At 43.9% G+C, this 19,186-nt stretch overlaps 1 protein-coding gene across 1 annotated transcript; it reads right to left on the reverse strand.

Moving 5' to 3' along the window:
- Nucleotides 1-573: 573 nt before the first annotated feature.
- SCG2 (secretogranin II) lies at nucleotides 574-15,031 on the reverse strand. Its single transcript, XM_086468269.1, has 2 exons — nucleotides 14,926-15,031; nucleotides 574-2,471 (listed from the first exon to the last, which is right to left on the reverse strand). The coding sequence occupies exons 1-2, from the start codon at nucleotides 15,005-15,007 to the stop codon at nucleotides 574-576; spliced, it is 1,980 nt and encodes a 659-aa protein (XP_086324395.1). The 5' UTR covers nucleotides 15,008-15,031.
- Between the last annotated feature and the right edge of the window lie 4,155 nt (nucleotides 15,032-19,186).

Here is a 19,186-nt window from a genome sequence, read left to right on the forward strand (position 1 = left end):
ACCGCCTTATTCTACAGTAAAATAACAGAACCCAGAAGAGTTGTCTGTAGAAGTAAAAATAAGTTTCAGTTTCAAATTGGTATGACTTTATCAACTACCACAAACAAACAGTCTGTTGTCCAGAAATAATTTATTCATCAACAGTAAAACACTGAATAGAAAAAGCCTTGTAAATAAAACTATATATATAATGCTTTATTTTTTATTCAATACTCCACAAAAAACACTACAGACAGTAACAAAATAATCCAATTAATCTTAAAAATTTCAAATTATAATTGTCACTCTTCATTTATCATGTTTTATTAACAATGCAAAGGTTGGTTGTTTACATATTATAGTTTTACTTGATTTCATTAAATTGTTTCTTAAAACACTTGAAGCAAGTTGTTGTTTGCCCCATAATTTATAACATATATATCAATAAACAATATAACAGCTCTGAGAAAGTTATGCAGACTGTTCAATGGTAAGAAGTCTACCATAGGTTGTTTAGTGGGAGAGCAGGAATAAATCACAACTGAATTGGGACAGAAGTCAAGACATTGAGGAGAAATAATATTTGGGGAACAATTACATATTTTCCATTGCCCGTTTAGTAATGTGGTCTCTTTCAAGCTCTGATTTCTCCTGTTTTAGATACTCTAGCACCTTTGCTAGCATATCTTCATCCAGATACTGCCTGTTCTGCGTGTCATCGGTTTCCTCAGCCATGGAAAGCCTCTTGCTGAGTGAAGCCAACTTCGCAGCCTCCTGCGGTGCCAGCTGACTTAGGTGCTCTCTGATGGCCTGCCCCAGCTGGCCATCTTCCTGCAGGTCGCTTTCAGAAGCTGGAACTGGGATTCCTTTCATCTGGTTCATATTGATAACTTCAGGATATTTTGCCAACACCTTTGCCAAGTAATTGGCCAGCTCTTCATCCTTCTCGTTCAGTTTCTCATACTCCATTTGTCGTCTTTCCAAATCATTCATCCAGGCAGCTTTAGGAAATGGGTGTCCTTTCAATCTTCTAGGAATGTAAGACAGTCTTGGCAAATCATTTTCTTGATTAAGACGATTTAGTAAGTAAGAGGGATTCTGATTAGCTAAATTGTCAGTTCCCAGAAGACTGACAATATCTTCAATATTGAGGTCTTCAGGTAGATTTTCTGGAATAACATTAAGAGGCTGCTTCATGTATCCATTTTTAGAATTTACATTATTTTTAAATATATCGCTTCGTCCTAGATTTGTTTCAGTGATCTCATCGAGGTCTTCTGGGAATTCTACTTCCTGCTCAGCTTCCAACCTTTCGCTCTGAAGCTGCTTTTTTTCTCCAGCTTTCAACATATCTATTAAATCCTCAGGAGGAATTTGTAAATTCCTTGAGATTTCTATCAGCTGAGCTACAGACTGAGGATCGAGTTGCTTATCCAAAAAAGTGGGTGTTCTTTTTTCCTCAAGTTCTCCTCCAGTCCTTAATTTCCTATTCCCAGCACCACCCATCAGCCTCTTCAGGTAATAATTCATTAGCTTTGAAACATCCTCTGACATTTGATCTTTATTGTCTCTTCTTATTTCATCCTCAAGAAAGCTGAGTTTCCCTGACCTTTTCATTTCGTCATCGATCTCCTCTTCGTGTTTATCAATTTCCTCTTTGCTATCTTTTATCTCTTCCTGGGTTTGACTTTCCACTTTTTCCTCTATAGGATTCCAATCTTCTCCTCCAACCACATCTTCATAGGCAATGTTATTCACTTTATATACATCATCTTCATCATCTGTATATAATTTCTGGTCCTCATCCAGCCTTTCTTTCTTGTGATTACTGGATCCTGCCATCTTCCCCAACTCCTGAAACATGGACTCTAGTGTAGCAAGGCTTTGGGGCGTGTATTGCTCTTCCACTATTTCATTAGTACGCTTGAAAGGACTGTCTCTTGAACTGTCTTCATAGTGCCCAAGTGGCATTTTGAGATATTTTTGCCACCTCTCAGGCCACTTGTAAGCCTCGTAATCATCAGTTACTCCAGCTGGAAAGCTGTTATCTGAACTCAGACCATAAGGTTTATTCTCCTTTGGGCCAGCTTTTGACTCTTTCTCAGCTTGCCGCAAGGCTTCCAACATTACCTTAACCCACTGGGACTCATCTTCAGTCAAAGAATCCCTTACATTATCTGGTAGGCGAACCTGATCTTTGCTTTCTTTCTGTTGCAGGAGATATGGGACACTTTGATAAGAATTGTAATCAGGGCTGCTTTCTCCCTTGTTAGTTTGCTTGCGAAGATCTTCTATGTATTCCAAAGCTTTGATCATATCAGGATTTGGGAACCTTTGTAAGGTTTTCATTACATAGTCTGGATCTTTCTGAAGCAGCTGGTGCTGCTGGAAGGAAGCTGCATCAACCCAACAGATTAGGACAAAGAAAAAGGTAAGAGCGCAGGCTGATCCAAGCTGGAACGTTTTAATTTCTGCCATGTTTAAAATATTTCCTTGAAATAAAGAAGAAAAAGAAAAAAGGAGCAGTTAACATATGGAGACAGATGTAGAAAACTGAGAAGCAAAATAGAGATTGTTTTTTTAAACTGGAATTCATCATTCAGAATACTACCAGCACTACACAAGTTTTTATTAATTATGGAAACCTAATATAACTCATACATGGAAGCCATATGTTTTGGTGGAAATCTGAGGTTTTCTGAATCTTTCCTATGATTCCTCAGTTTACTGAAAACTATTGGTTTCCTATGCTAGAAATTTCTTATCTCTATGCTCAGTGTACTTTATGAACATCGGTTTTCCAATGGCAGCACCAAAGTATAGAATACAAATGCTACATAGCTCGTGAAATGCCCATACAGGAATCTAGATGTCATTTTGGTTATGAAAATGAAGGCTTCAAATAGTAAAATCAGTATATCCATATATTTAAGTGACACTCAAAATATTAATATTAAAACTGAATTACTTTGTGAGATTGTTCCATAGGGTACCTAATTTCATGTCAGGGCAATACCACTGAACGGTGTTAGACTGCAATAAAATTAATGTAATGAGGTGGAGAACATGGCATACAAAATGACTTGCAAGTTTATTTCTGTCATTACTGTTAGTGTTATTACTTCCTTTTTTTGCTATTTCATTTTAAAAAAATATTGTTTGTATTACAGGTGAGTTTTAGTTAAGAGGCTCTATGAGTGAACCATTTTCCTATGGGCAAAGATCCCCTATATGAAGGAAAAACTGTAATTTATCCTAAAGGTACGATATAATTTTACTGAATCCTTTAAAGCCCATTTCAGAAATGAGCTCAAGTAGGGAGGGTCTGAGTGGTGATTTCATTCATTCATTCACTTCAGCAGAAATTGAATCAGGTCCCAGGACAGGCAGAAATGTGATCATTGGCAAAAGTGAGCTAAATTCAGTTTGAACAGATCAGTAGCAGCCCATGTCTAGTCAGTCTGCCCAGTTTATGCCAGCCAACAATAAACTCTGAAACAGAAGTGGGAAAAATATGCCTTTGACCGAATTAAGATGATTACAGCACTGCCACCTCTGAGGATACAGCTGCACAAGCCCATTCTTGTGGGGAGCTGAGCACCCTCCACCCAGTGAAGGGAAAAATTGCCGTCACTCATTTCCTAGGAGATGCTCAGGCACTGAGACGCTGGGGCTGTGAGACAGATTAGACTCTTTCCTGATCCAGTTACATTAACAAATGCAGTACAATAATGAGAAAGAAACGATAAAGATATAAACTGCTTTGATTACTTGACCTATTTTGGTTCCTTTGGTTTTTGGCTTGGTAAAAATATCCTGTTGAGACGCTGGTGACTCATAACAGACTGAAGGAGCTATGTATACCCCTATTTACCCACTGCTGTATGTAGAAAGCGAGCGTGAATATGCTTAATTCAGCTCACTTGTAGATTTTTTTCTTTCTGTTTTTGTTCCTAACATAATGTGACTTAACTAAATAATTAAAGCAGTATCAGCTGAGAGAGCAGCTTTTTTCCCCTCAGTATGCCTGGGCAAGCTAACAGCCATAATAGCAATTTCCCCAAATGTTTCTGACTGCTCAAGCCCGGATACGTTTGAAAATTGATTTCACAAAGGATTAGTTCAGAACAGCTGATTAGAACGTCCCACCCTCCAGATCTGAGTTTGCCCTGAAACAAAGCCAAGACATCGCTTCATTCTCTGTCACAGAAAAGGCACTAGTCCTATATCTAAGTAAGTGTATATCCCCAGGAGGAAAAAAAAAAAAAAAAAAAAAAAGGCACATAAATGAAATTAATGAAATTAAGACTTTCTTTTCCAGCAGAGAGACTGGTGATTAACAGAGAGAGTTTGACTAGTGCAGGAGAAACTGTCCTTTCCAAGGAGTAGGGGAAGGGACAGTTGTTCCGTAATTATCTGCCAGGCACCTCCCTCTCACAGAGACCAGGACTCGACCTCCTTCCTTGCACACAATTACAGATTTTTACAGCCTTTGTAAGAGTCATCAGCATCCCATTAAAATCAAAATGTGCGCAGCCAAGCAAAGTTTAGTTTAGTGTTCTGCAAGAATGTTGCTCAACTGGATATTTCCTTTGCAGGAATAACAGGTTGTTGGCTCCTCTCTATGTATTTTAGGTGCATTTATCTCTAGATCAATTTTCAGTTCTAATTTATCGGTAAAGGACACTCAAAAGCCTCGTCAAATGGATTTGGGAATGGTTTATTTTAAAAGCTTTGAGTTTGGGTCATAGAATCTTGTCATTAAATACACTGCGTTATCTAGGGTAAGAGGGCTCCTCCCCAGTCTTTCAGACTTCAACGCCGTATTTTTGGTAAAACAGAGGACGGTTAGGCTATCTTTAGGATCTATCGTAAAACATCCTCTTCCGTGCCTCTTAAAGGACAATATGCTAAAATGGCTGGTTTGTCTACAGACAGCTAGTTGCAAAGCCAGCTGAGATGGGAAGCGCCTTTTCTCCTCTACTAGCACCTAACGAGCAGGAAAGTCATCTTTCGGCCAACAAACATAGAAGTTCCTGTTTACAAAATGAGCCAATCGAGTTCACAATTTAATACGTACAAAAGCAATGCAGACTGACAGAAGTTCCCTCAGAACCGGACACACATCAGAAAAAAAAAAAAAGTCTCCTTTCTGGGATGTTTCCATGGTAGCAGCAATTTTCTCTCTCAGTCTCTCTCAGCAGTTGTCTCTATGTGAGTGTAACGCTTCCGGTGAAAACCTGCGCTGGAAGCTCCCGGGCTTTCCCGCCCCGAGAGCCCGCGGGGGGTCTGACAGCGGGTTGCCGTGAGGCGGATGAAGACGTCTGCCACACGCTCTTCTTCCCCGTCACTTCGCAGCGAACAACACGCCCACAGTAAGGCTGCTTTTTCCCAGAGCGTGCCTAAGCCGTTACCCCGCGCGAGGGGCCCAAAACCAGAGCAGCGTCACGGCGGGGTGAGGAGGAGGGGAGCGACCCGGCGGCTGGGCGCACGCCGGCAGCACACGCTTGGGTCACGGGGCACGGCCGGGGCTGCGCTCTCCAGCCCCGCGCTCCGCGGCAGCCCCCGGCTCCAGCCCCCTCCGCCTTCCGCCCTACCTCGGCGTTTGCCTTCGCCCCTTCCAGCCCCACGGACCCTCCGGTGGCGGCCGAGCCCCGGAGCGGTCCTCCCCGGCTTCCCGGACACCGCCTGCCCGCCCGGATCCCATCGCCCGGCGCGGCCCCTACCTGTCCGCGCGCTCCCGCCGCCGCCGCCGCCTTCAGCACCCGGACAGCGCCCGCTTATACCGCCCTGCCCGCGCCTGACGTCACCGCGCTGCTCCGCCCCGCCCCGCCCCGCCCCGCCCCGCCCCGCCCCGCCCGCTCCGCGGCGGAAAGCGGGCCCTGGCCAGCTGGAGCGTCCCCCACGGGCAGGGAGGGAAACCCCCCCGCTGCCCCCGCAGAGCGGTGGGCAACAAACCGGGGGGGGTGGGGTGTGGGGGGGTGTGGGGTAAAAAGGGAAAAAAATTTAAAAAGAGAAAAGGCAAAGAGAAAAGGTAAAAAAAAAGGAAAAAGGGAGCGAAAAGGGGAAAAAAAAGGGAAAAGGGGGACAATAGGAAAAAAAGGGGACAACAGGAATAAAGGGGAGAAAAGGAAAAATGAGAAAAGGTAAAAAAAAAAAGAAAAAAGGGTGAGAAAAAGGGGAAAAAAGGAAAAAGGGGGACAATAGGAATAAAGGGGAGAAAAGGAAAAAAGAGAAAATTTTTTTAAAAAAGGGGAAAAAGGACAAAAAGAAAAGGAAAAAAAGAAAAAACATAAAGACAGAAAGAAGAGGAGAGGAGAGGAGAGGAGAGGAGAGGAGAGGAGAGGAGAGGAGAGGAGAGGAGAGGAGAGGAGAGGAGAGGAGAGGAGAGGAGAGGAGAGGAGAGGAGAGGAGAGGAGAGGAGAGGAGAGGAGAGGAGAGGAGAGGAGAGGAGAGGAGGAGAGGAGAGGAGAGGAGAGGAGAGGAGAGGAGAGGAGAGGAGAGGAAGAGGAGAGGAGAGGAGAGGAGAGAGAAGAGAGAAGAGAGAAGAGAGAAGAGAGAAGAGAGAAGAGAGAGAAGAGAGAAGAGAGAGAAGAGAGAGGAGAGAAGAGAGAGGAGAGAAGAGAGAGGAGAGAAGAGAGAGGAGAGAGGAGAGAGGAGAGAAGAGAGAGAGAGAAGAGAGAAGAGAGAAGAGAGAAGAGAGAAGAGAGAAGAGAGAAGAGAGAAGAGAGAAAAGAGAGAAGAGAGAAGAGAGAAGAGAGAAGAGAGAAGAGAGAAGAGAGAAGAGAGAAGAGAGAGAAGAGAGAAGAGAGAGAAGAGAGAAGAGAGAGAAGAGAGAAGAACAAAAGGGGGAGGGAAGGAAAAAAGGGGTAAAAAGAAAAGAAGACAGGCAGGCAGGGTACAGCCAATGCCTTCTCCTCCCCAGCTCCCACAGAGCGGGTGTGGTGAGGAGCAGGTTGGAGGAACTGTTCAGCTGCCCACCATCTGGGGCCTGCAGGTGATGGCCCAGCCGGGGCAGGGGCACACACCCGGGTCTGCTATGGGCAGGGGCTGGAGGTGGGTGTAAGCTAGACGGCAAGGGCGACCATGTGCCGAGGCAGCACGGCGTGAAGGGCGGGGGGTGTGTGTACGTACCTCCATGCCTTTTGCAGGACCCGACCTTTCAACAGCTACAGTCTGCCTGGACATTTATATTTTTTTTGCATCCATTGAATGAACCACAGTAGCACAGTTCTGGCTTTGTGACAGGGTAAGGACAATTCACGGCACCCATGGACTCTTCATCGGCAGTGGGAGGCCCAGGAGCTCTAGACCCACTTGAGTGTCCTGCTGAGGGCTGGGTGCACCTGGGTGGGGAAGGGCTGATGCGGGGAATGACTCCACTCCATTGTATGCCTGAGATATAGATGGAAAAACTGAAGCACATCAGGGAAAGGTACAGCAGAATGATCCCCCTCACGGTAGCTCCCAGGCCTATAGGCAGTGGCACAAGCCGGGGCAAGCTACCTGCTACTGCAGGGCTCTGCTGGTGGCTGCGGCATGGGACCGGGGCCAGGCTGCCATGCTCCCAGCTTCACCCCTCTCCCCCAGGTGTGGATGCAGCCAGAAGGACTCCCCACCTACGGCACCACTGCCAGGCACTGCCAGCGATGCCCTGCAGTTTTAACTCCATTCTCAGCACTCCGTGCTTGCCTGCCTAACTCACTAGGGCAAGCAAATACCACTGTGCCGTAAATCAGAAAGCATGAAATGTAATACATTGCTTCAGCTGCTGCTCTGGGTTTTAGCTCATTCCTGCTGCTCCCTTTCTATTCCAGAAAGGTCGTTTTACTTTGGTTTTTAAATAAGGACTCCTTTTCCCCCAAAATAAATCTTTCCTGACAATTTTGACCTTTTACAGCACAAAATGCAAAAAACTAGGATGAATGTACCTTCAAAACCAATAAATGTTACAAAATTGAATTGTCGTAAGAAGAGCAAGGTAGAAATAATTGCAGCCATGAACACAGACAAAACGACTATCCTTGCTGCACTTGTTGTAGTCAAAATGGAGATCCAGCGGCCTCTCGTTTCATCTCACACAGAGTTAGGATTAAAATATAGGACCAGTTTTTCTGCTGAAACTCTTCACCAGCAGCTTTATTCAGGCCCCAGATACCATCCAAAACGCTCACTCTCACCACTGGACCCAGGAAGAAAAGAGCCAAAAGAGAAGTTACATTAGGACCCATGATATCTTCCCTGAAGAAGGGAAACAGAAAAGCACCTGCTGCAGTAAGCACAAAGCAAGGTCCAAGTTCCCCCTGAGCACTGGGAACTGTATTGCTGAACACCACAGCTCCCTTCACCAAGGCCCTGAATGCCCACAAAACATACAATTGCAGACATTGTTATCACTAATACACCTTAGTCTGTGGAGAAAATTGGCATAATGATCAGAACAAACAAACAAACAAAAAACCCAAAACAAAAAAACAACCAAATAAACAAACAAAAGGAGGAAAAAAAATAAAAAAGAAAAATGCTCAGTTCAGATTTTCAGGAATTTTCTTGTGCCTCTGCAGGTGTTTCCAACAGACTCTTGTTTTGTGCATTCTGCCATCAAATACCTAACATTTATCTAGCAAATTCTTTCCCACGAAATCATCCTGCTGCCCCCCATCCATATATCCCTACTCTTCAGCATCAGTGCGTATTTCAGACAACCCAGATTAAGTGGCACATCAGCATGATTCCTTCCTCTGCTCCTTAGCCACTCACTTGAGATTTACAGCATGTGAAGTCAGGCAGACACTTGGCTTAGGTCTCTGCCATGGCTATTTTGGGTGCAGTGGATAAAATTCACCAAAGGGTATCCACAATTCAGCTGTCAATTTTACTCTACATCAAAAAGTGTTGCCTGGACTTTGTGCTTGTGATTGATTGCATCTGCAGAGTCCTACAAGGAAGGCCTTAGTGAATGTACTTTTTTTTGGTCATACCAAGTGTATGACATTCTTTTCCTCAGAATGAGTCATGTAACACAAAATTTGATCTGTTCTGTCATTAGAAGTTCCATGGCATTTTATACAAGAGTAAGATCAGTCACAGCATCTCTGAAATTAGGAAATTGCATTAGAACTAGCTCAATATCAATTGTTTAACCAGAGTAGCTTGGTAATCTTGTTTTTCTGAGCACATTTTGATCATGCTGTATCCTTTTGTGGGTCCTGGGAACCACAAACGCAATGGTTTCTCTGAATGGCTTGCCCTATCACATGCTCTACCTTACATAGTTATGCGTCATGAGAAGCTCAAAGTTAATCAATCAGCCCTGCATCTTGCATGCTAACTTAAGAGTAAGCAGAGCTTCAAAGAGATTTTGTTTCATTTCATATAAGAAAGAGGGCATGGGGTGTGTGGGGGAACTTCACTGCAGCAACCAGAGGCAGCCTACTGTGTTGTGTCATACCCAGCTACAGGATCATCATCCCTAAAGTTAATGGAGAAGGAAAAGTCAGACAACTTGACTTCAGGAGGTAGCAAAGTCTGACATGGGGCTTGGTGTTGTCACCCTTGTGCCCAGTCCCTGGGACAGCACCAGTGCTGGTGAAGTGATGGTGGCAAGAACCACCACCATTCATGGACCACAGCCTGCCAGTGGGACCTGCCTCCCACCACATGTGCCCAGCTCGCACGAGAGAGTGAAACAATCGTGATGGTACGACCATCCCAGCAGTAATGCACAGCAGCAGGCAGCACATTTGCCTGGCTGTTGTGGCTCTTCTCTAAACACCAAAACAGGTTGCAGTTTGTGCAGTTCACTTCAGCTCTAGCTCTCTCCTCCTCTAATTGGTGTCACCAAAGATCAGTACTGCTTAAAAATAAAGTGGGGTTGTGTCAACATTGATTATTCCTTCCCACCCTTCCTCTGTTTCCAGTGGCAACTAAAAATAATTTACAACTCATTACAGACATGGTATTTCTTGCAGAATAAGTGCCATTTTCACATTTAAAATTCAGTCCATACCTGACTTGAATATCTGCATTTATTCTATATGTAATGAGAAGAGGGAGGTTTTCTTTCCTCAGAAAAAAGTTCATCTGCCATCACATATATAGATTCTTTTAAATAATTTTAATTTTAAAATACTTGAACTCTGCTTGTGTCCAACATTAGACTTGATATTTTGTGCCCATTTTGCATGCTTGAAAGATCAAACACATTTGTATGCAAATATTTTTGCCCTCCCTAATCTTAGTACATAATAGATGGCTCAAATTTCATTACCAAAGCTGTAAGGGGAGGGAAAAATACAACATCGTAGGGAAAAGTAAAGGCTTTGCAGTTGTAACCACAGTATTTTAAAAGCATGGATGTCAAGGCAAGTGTCTGGTGGCTGTAGATCACCAGGCTTTATTCCACGCTGCAATGAGATTAAGTAGGTTCAATGCCAGCCTGACCAACATGCCTGCCTGAAGGTTTGCTGCTCACTCCATAGGGACATGTCAAGAACAGATTTTGCTGAGAACCAATAAATAAATAAATCCTGACTTTTACCCAACATTTACATTCTCAGGATTTCAGGCTGCCTGCATGTAAAAAAAAAATCAACTAGGAAGAGGCGCCTTAGGGCAAGCCTTGACTGTGACCTCTGAGACAGGGGTGTATGCCCACCTGTGCCACGTGGGCATACCAACAACCTTGTGAGTGTCACTGTTCGAGTGCAAGCCTCTCGCGCCACGGGTGGGGTTTCCCTCACCCACCCTGCACCCTCCGAGACCTGGGCACACCGTACGTGGGAGGCTCCCGTGGCGCTGGGGGCGAGCGGCCCCTCTGAGGAGCCTGTGCGGGGGCCCAGCCCGAGCAGGGGGCTGAGATGGCGCAGCAGCCTCGCTGAGGGCACCTCGCAGGCTCTCCTCCACGCACACCCACCACCTGCCCGCAGGAGCCACCCTGGCCCGGCTGCTCAGCCTGCAGCACGGCCGCCTACAGCAGACTAAACCTGGTGGCGGCCCGCAATGGCAAACGCTGCTCTGTGCCTGCCACGGCTCAGCAGCTCAGCCTTCCTGCGCCGGCAATGGGGTCACCTAAGGCTCAGCTGTGTCACGCCTGCTTGTGAGTCCTACCCCACAGCTTTGTCACCCCCAGAGGTGCCCCTCGTTTTCTCCAATGACTGCTGGAGGAGCCCAGACCTGCTGCCTCGCTGTTCCTACCTCCCTGCCTGATGACCTACACTTACTATAGGATGCCTCAAGCTTGGGATAATTGGGGTCCACCACATAGCACAGACCCTCTGCTCATGGCAGGTGGATGGGATCTGTCAGCCCAGCTAGGGCTAGAGGAGGAGAGAAGCCTCTGCTGGAAGAAGGGTGTAAAAGCAGCAGATGAATCAACAGGGAAAGAGTTTATGGTTATACTTGTTCTAGTGCAGCCTCCAGAGTTTGAGTACCATGAACAGGAATAGCAAAACACCAGCAGATTAAGGAATATATGTCTTCACGTATAACCACCAAATTATTTTTATCTCTAGGCCTCCCCCACATACGTACTCACATATTTTCTTCCGTGGAGTTTCAAGGCTCTTCAGAAGCCTGTGACATCTGCTTACCAACATTTGGTGTAAAAATATCAATATCTGCTCTGCATAGCTGTTCTGAGTGCTACATTTACCAGCCAGTAAAGATCAAGAGCCTCCTGGGAGCTGGCTGGATCAAACTGTCATGATTTCAGCACTGCTTTGCGTCAGACGGCAGAATTTAAAGTCAAAACACAGATAGTTTAGGGAGGAAGACAATGCAAAGCCCTGAGTCATACCCTGCTGAGGGTGAGGAGAACAGATTAATAGACAGCAAACATGAATGAAACTGAACGGCTCATTTTAGTCATGCAGCTGCTTCTGAAACCCAAAATAGGATTTATATTTAGTCATTGAGCATGAAAAGAGGATTTCTTTGCACCTTGCCAAGGTGCAAGGAGAAGTTGAGAAAAGAGTTTTAATTAGCGTTGGGCAGGCTCCCCTTTCCTTGACACCCAGAGGAGATCAGCAGTGGGGCTCGCTGAGCTCAGGGAAGTTTTGCTGCTCACAAGCTTCTTTAACAATATGTCAATCATGAGACTTTGCACAACCCAGCATCCTTCAGCGTCATTCAGATACAGAAGATGCAGCCCATACTCCAGCCCCAGCCAACTTTCCTTTGCCAAAGTTGAGTCAAAAAAAAAAAAAAAAAGATCATTGCTTTTAACCAGGCCATATCTTTTTGAGGGGCTGTGCTGCTCTCAACTGCTGGCTCATGGGGGAAGGAGGCAAAGCAACCATGGCTTGGCAGTTGGAGAAACTGCATGGGTTCACTCCAAATCATTGGAGATTACTTAACCGAAACCTCTGAGCCCTTCAGAGCAACTGTGGCAACAACCAGCAACAGCAGATGGCAAAACCAGTTTGCCTCTGTTTCCTTGGGTGAGTACTGCCTGCCTGTGTCGAGCTCCTTGGCTAGCGTGAGGGTCTGACCTGGGCTATTGGCCACCTTGGAGTATTTGGGTCAGTCAAGACTGACCTTTAGTGATTTTTTTTCATGAGAGAAGACAAAAGCTTTACACAGGAGTGAAAAAGAGCTGGTACAACAGTGATCTGTACACACTTTTACGTGATTTTTCTTTTCAAATAAACAGATAGAAGTGATTTCGAGCTGTGCATAAGGTTGATGATAACATTCTTTAGTCCTTTGCTAAACCATTTCAGCAATTCTGCTCTGCAGAAATTTCATGATCTTGGGGCTAAGCCATATCTATCCCTTACTTACATTAAAGCTTCATTAATTTTAACTGGAATCACTCATAAATATGAAAAAGCTCAGTGATTTTGGATCTCCTTGTCTCTGGCAGAAAAACTCCATTTTGTTATCTGCTGACTTGTCTGATAACACAGGATAGGACTTAGAGTAGTGAAATCGCCACTCCAGAATTAACACTCCTGTTCTTACTCTTTTTTTTTTTTTTTTTTTTTTTTTTTTTTTTTTTTTTTTAGAAAACAATCATTCTCAAAGCAGGAACTAGTATGCTTCCATTACTTCATACCCAGTGAGAAAGTAGCTCACGCACTACCTTGTCTGAATATTAGTCCGAACAGCTTATGGCTACAGGCATCTTGCCGAGCAGTCCCAACTTAAGAACAAGATAGGACTGTGTGATGTAAGATAATTTTTTTCTGTCTCAGAATGAAAGAATTGAGCAAAACATTGGATACATGTTGATGAGTAGATGGAGAGCATAGATTCTGTACCAGCAAAGATAAAACACACAGCCTCTTTTATAAAATATTAAATATAAGCTATTTTTCCAATCGAATGAAATGTACTCAAAACAAACCATTTGTATGCTGGGATCCCTGCAGGCGACAGAAGGCTTGTCTTGAAAATAGCTGCTTGAGCGCTGGGCTAATAATTCAGATTCAGTAGGATCTGAATCTGAAAGTAAACAGACACATTATTGTATCTCACCCCAAATCTGCAGCACAATTACTCTGGAACTTTTCTCCCAAATACATTTAAAAATCAAGTGTGAACTCTATAGACACTGCTTACTCCTATCTTGTCAGCCAGAATCTGCAGGCAGGGCTGTGGCTGCGGGAAGTGCACTTTTCCGGCAAGATGGGACTGTGCTATTGGCTTCCACTTGCAAGTGCTCACAGTGAAAAAGCCCTCTTACTTTCATGCAGGCCTTTTCAACTGAGTGGGGAAAACCAACTTTTGTTGCCACACGCATCATGTGAGCATCGAGACAACAGAGATAACATTATTTTTCCTTCGCCTGATGGTAGCAACATGGGTTTATATAATGTTTGCAGTAGCTTCCCCAGTGCAATCTTCATTCCACAGACTAAGCAGACTTTCCAGGAGCAGGAACACTGTGTAGGGCCAAAGCCAGGGCTGCTTGTGAGACTCAGGTCTGTCCATTTTTATTGTTAACAGTGTAATTTTTCTACCTCTTCTATTTCACCACCTGAGCAAATGTTCACCTGTCCCTAAAACCAACACAATTTTCTGCTATCTCCCCTGTACAAGGCAATGTGGTGGCGAAAGGCCTGGATCAGCATGATGCATTTTCCACCAGACTTGTAGCTCTTAACTTTATTTTGAAGCTGTCCTGCTTCTGCACTGCCACTGTGCTGCAAACCATCCTCCCCCGGGTCCATCCCACCATGAGCAGCTCTGCACACACAGAAAAGCACGGCCCAGGAGCTGTTCACAAGTGCAAGCTGTGCCCCCCAAGGACTCAGTGGCCATGTTCCAAAAGATGACACGTATCCCGTCATCTGCTTCTACTGCAATCGGCACGATGCTGGATCTCATAGAAGTGTTCTGGTTCACCCAAAATAAATTGTTTGAAATTCAAGGCAAAAAGCAATTCATTGCAGCTGTTTAAAACCAGGTTGCAAAGCACCGCAATGAATTACTGTCAGCCTTACCTAGAGCATGGCTTGCATATGCTCCTGCGTAGATGTGGGGTCAACAGGGAGTTGTTTGGCTGTCTGTGGTTTTCCACTAGTGCATCTCAAAGTGGAATCAAAGGCAGGGTACTACATCTGGTACTGGAGATCTTGCCTGAAGAACTAAATGGATAACTTGTCCATGCAGGGAGTCTTCCACCATCTGTTGCAGATGTAATATTGATGAGGCTCTCAATTTTACGTAACTGTTTCACGATATTATTATATGAAAAACAAACAAACAAACCCAAACACAACTGTTCTGGGTTTGTGTTGCTTGCCTTTAATCATGACCATATATGTTTGTTGAAGCGTTATCTTCTCAGCTTCTCCTGATGTGCTGTTGCCTGTTGCAGTGGATGCATATCGTGCTCCACACAGCACCATGCTGCTGCTTGGCATCTCTCTCAGACTATGGCTGCAGAAACTGTCCCAGCTCAGTGGCTGTTTGTGCAAGCCTCCGCTGGCTGTTTTTCACCCTGGCACACAAGGGTCCTTTTCTCGTTCCTCATCCTCTCTTCTGCAAGGACCTGGCAGTGGCTCGTAGGTAGAGACTTCATCCTGTGTAGAAGCAGTCCTCCCTGAGCTCCTGTGGAAGGATTTCCTTTCTCATTGCTAGGCATTGTGAAGGACATCAATTCCCATCTTATTACATTTTCTGTAGAATGGACGTATTCTGTACAGAACAGGAAGAAATGGGAAGGAAGAACCGTTACATGTGAGGAGACACAGCAGGAATTGGGAAGTGAAAGAAACAGTTCAGTCGTCAGTGATGCAGCTGCAACACGAGAGCCAGCACAGCTGAGAAGACGAATGCTCCTCCGGAGACCACAGCTCTGAACTGGAAAGACCAGATGGTGCAAGAGCTGAGGCAGGAATATTGAGTCTCTCTTTCAGGGTCTGTGCCAAAGAGGTGGGACCAGAGGGTAATTAGGCTGATGAACAGTGATATTATATGTATGAAATAAGGCTTACAAGAGAAAAGAAATCTTAGAAAAAAATAAGTTGAAGTAAGAAGCTTAACAGAGCAAATCCCAGCACAATTAACCTACAGAGAAGCAGAAATACAGAACCTGCTCCCAAAAGTAAATCCATACATACAACTGCAGTTATGTCCCTGATTTTTACCCACCAAGTACATAGATGAATTACAGCCATTTATTTGCTTTTTAAAAGCAGTAAAACAATATAATTGAAAGTACATGCTTCAGTTGTAATAAGACCAAATATATTTGGAATATGCATAAAATTAGAAACATGCCTGAGTGCTCTGAACAGCAGTCAGTGTTTGCTGAACAAGAGCCCTTAACCATGATTTTTAATTACTATTGACAATTCTCAATTCTAAGTTTGTGTTGTTACTTCTCACAGCTGCTTAGACAGCCGGGGCTCAGAGACTATCTATTGACAGGCAGCAGCACCCAGACAGTGTTAACCTGGAAACCAAAAAGAGCTGCAGAGGCTTTTCTGTGCCAGTGACATCAGACAAAAGCAAACCAAACCTCCCTTTCATAACCATTACAACAAAGTCCAACCACTCCTTTCACCAAACAATGACACTTTAAGAAAAAAGATTCCAAGACACAGACAAACAAACAAGTAATGATTTTCAGGCAAACAGATCATAAAACAAGCCTGCAAATTTGATCGCTACATGATCATCGAAAGCAACAACTACAAAGGTGCCCACAATCCACTGATAAATGTTGTATCTTCCCATGGCTATATTGCCTTTTATCTGCAGACTACTCTGACCTATGGAGTAGCTGTTGAATTCATACTTTACATTGTGCTGATCTAAGTCCTAAATTCATAAAGCAACATGAATTTTAATAACACTGAGCAAGTCTTGCCTGACATATCAGCTGCATTAGCTTAAAAAAAGATGGATCATCCATACCATAGTATACACCCACACATGCAGAAAATTATACACACCCCAAAGGGGTTGTTTTATTAGGATTTTTAGACAGAAAAGCAAAGCAATTCAGCTATGGAGTTTCCCAATTCCCTGAATTCTTGGATAGTGCAGACAAAAGTTGTGAGAGGACCCTATCTCTCAATGAGGTCTCAAATACTTCTAGTGTTGTAAATCATTCCTCTCCAAAACTTATTTTCAAGTGTCTTGTGAATGTAGAGCTGTCTTGCAAAGTAATTACCATTCCTACACATTCCTTTCTGCTTTATTTAGAGGCTACCAACAGCCCTTAAAAAATCTGGAACAGCTGTGATATAAAACCAAATCCAACTCTAAAATAGCATCCTAGAAAGAATGAGGAGTCCTGGTTTTGCTTGGTTATAGCAAGTATATGCACTCCATTGTACAGATAGAGCAGGTAGACATGACTGCAATTAAGAACAAGTGCAGCACGTGCACGGGGGGTGTGCGTGTGTGTTAAATTAACATTTCACAGACCACCTCAATGCCAGTACTTCCTAACATATGTTTCCTCTGCAATCTTAACTCCTTCATCATGTTTTTGTAGTATTCTCTACTGTGTCTGACAGAATGAAACCCTGGCTAGGACCAGCAGCCAGAATTTATATTCCAGTATTGCTGTTTGCACAAGGATTAAGCTATTATACCAGTATGTGGGAATATACATCATTTTTTAGTCTGATTTTCTTCTGGTCTGACTTAGTTAAAAGAATAGAACTTATATATGTAAATAGGAATCTGTCCCACTGTTTCTTTCATCCTGATTTGCAGCACTTAACAGCATCCTACTACAATATGGCACAAGTCTTCCTACGGAATATCTTGCAGAGAAGAAAGAAAAGCGGCTTCCATTGCACTTTTCTTACCAACATTTCCATGACCTTCCTGTAGACTTTCTCATGAGCAGTCCAGGGCGTAAGTCAAAATCTTGGTGGCCTGGCTACTGATTAACAGTAACTCTGGGACCATCCTATTAAAATTACAAGAACAAAAGTTCTGTAGGATATTTTTCAATATATTTTACCCTGAGACATTTTGAATAACTGCCTTCACAAAAAAGACGTATCACAGGTGCAAGAACATTTCCTTGACAGATTATCTGCTAGTATCTAGTGCAATCCTGAAATATTTTAAGGAGGTTTGCTTATGACTCGAGAAAGGGAAAAATAAGTAAATAAGAAAAAAGGAAAGTTCAGCATCAAAAATTTTGCAATGGATGCAGTTGTCTGACATTCATGACCTCTTGCATTACTTTAAAACCTAGATTAAAGGTGGACAAGACAAAGGCAGAAAGATAGATAACTTGCAAGACTGAGGAGTGAAACAGAAGTTTCTGAAACTTATGTGTTCACTTTTGTACTGACGTATTGCCAGCAGAGCATTAGTCAGACAGCCAGAGAGTTTTCATCTAATATAGGTATATTAGCGTGCAGTGCCTGACTATATTTTGATTTGAAGCTAAGCAAGGCAGGCTCATTCTCTCCAGCAAGTCAGACCGATGCATTCTTCCAAGGATCATGCCTTACAGAAAAATAATCATGATATATTAATCATTTCCTATTTAGAGGTACAACTGTCACAAATGATGTAGCGCTTTCATGTACAACCTCTTGCTGAAAAAGTGCGTAAGGAATGCAGAAAAAGTTGACAGCTTCCCGGGCAGAGACAAAGGCTGGGCTGGATGAGCGTGGCAGCTGCCCTCAGGAGCAGGACAGTGCCCAAGGCCTGCCAGCACGGGTCGCCTTAACCCGCCTGCAGTGGCACCAGCAACCCACACCAGATCATCCATTAGCCACTACCATACTGCTGGTACGTTCAACCCTGTTCTCCTGCACCAATGAGTCCCCTGCTTACAATCAAGAAAATGCTGCCAAAAAGTACTCACAAAGCTTTGTCTGAAGACAAGCAGCTGATTTCCTGACAGACCAGGCAACAGTCCCGTTCCTCGATGGCAATGAATGAACATCGACAAGAATGCAGTACAGAAGAGGAAAGCAGAGCAAATCTGTTTGCATGAGGGTTTATGCTCAGAGCATGCATACAGCCCTATTGGAAGATCATCTTGAAAGCTCAATGTGAGTTTGGAAGCTATTCATCCAGGGATCAGACTCACCGCCCCGTGAATTGCAAGGCCTGTCATTCAGCCGAAATAGCAAATAATGAGATATAATTTCTCTGAATAGCTGATAGGCAATCCAGAGCATGAAACATATTTGCATAAAACAGTCATTGTCATTTCACACACGCAGATCTTCGGCAGTCAAAACCTCACAGTAAATCATTCAGGGACTGAACGAAAGACATTAAACCAGTTGTTTGCTACAAATAACTCATCCAGTTGTATCTGACATGACACTGCCTCATTACTGGATATCGTCAAAGCTCCCAGCTGTGACCTGTAGCCAGGATCCCAGGACATAAAACCCTATGTGACATCTTAAGATACACATTTTGCTATTACATGCTGCTGCAAATGGGCCATGAAAATCAAATTGTTCACATGGGAAAGAGGGGAAAAAAGCACTCCCAAACTAGGCATATCAAGGATAAGAGGAGCAGTCAACATGGTTTTACCAAGGGCAAGTCATGTTTGACCAACCTAGTAGCCTTTTATGAAGGTATAACCAGGTAGATAGATGATGGTGATGCAGTGAATGTGGTTTATCTTGATTTCAGTAAAGCATTTGACACCATCTCTTACAGCATCCTTGCAGCTGAACTGAGAAAGTGTGGTCTGGATGATCGGGTAGTGAGATGGATTGTGAGGTGGTTGAAGGAAAGAAGTCAGAGAGTTGTGGTC

Source organism: Leptosomus discolor, chromosome 7, assembly GCF_034619465.1.
Source record: "Leptosomus discolor isolate bLepDis1 chromosome 7, bLepDis1.hap2, whole genome shotgun sequence".
Taxonomy (NCBI): Eukaryota; Metazoa; Chordata; class Aves; order Leptosomiformes; family Leptosomidae; genus Leptosomus; species Leptosomus discolor.

Coding starts and splice junctions, on each gene's coding strand:
- SCG2 (XM_086468269.1), bottom strand. CDS start 15,007: ATGAAGTCTCTACCTACGAGCCACTGCCAGGTCCTTGCAGAAGAGAGG. Junction 2,472..14,925: donor AAGGACCCTTGTGTGCCAGG/GTGAAAAACAGC, acceptor CTTTATTTCAAG/GAAATATTTTAAACATGGCA.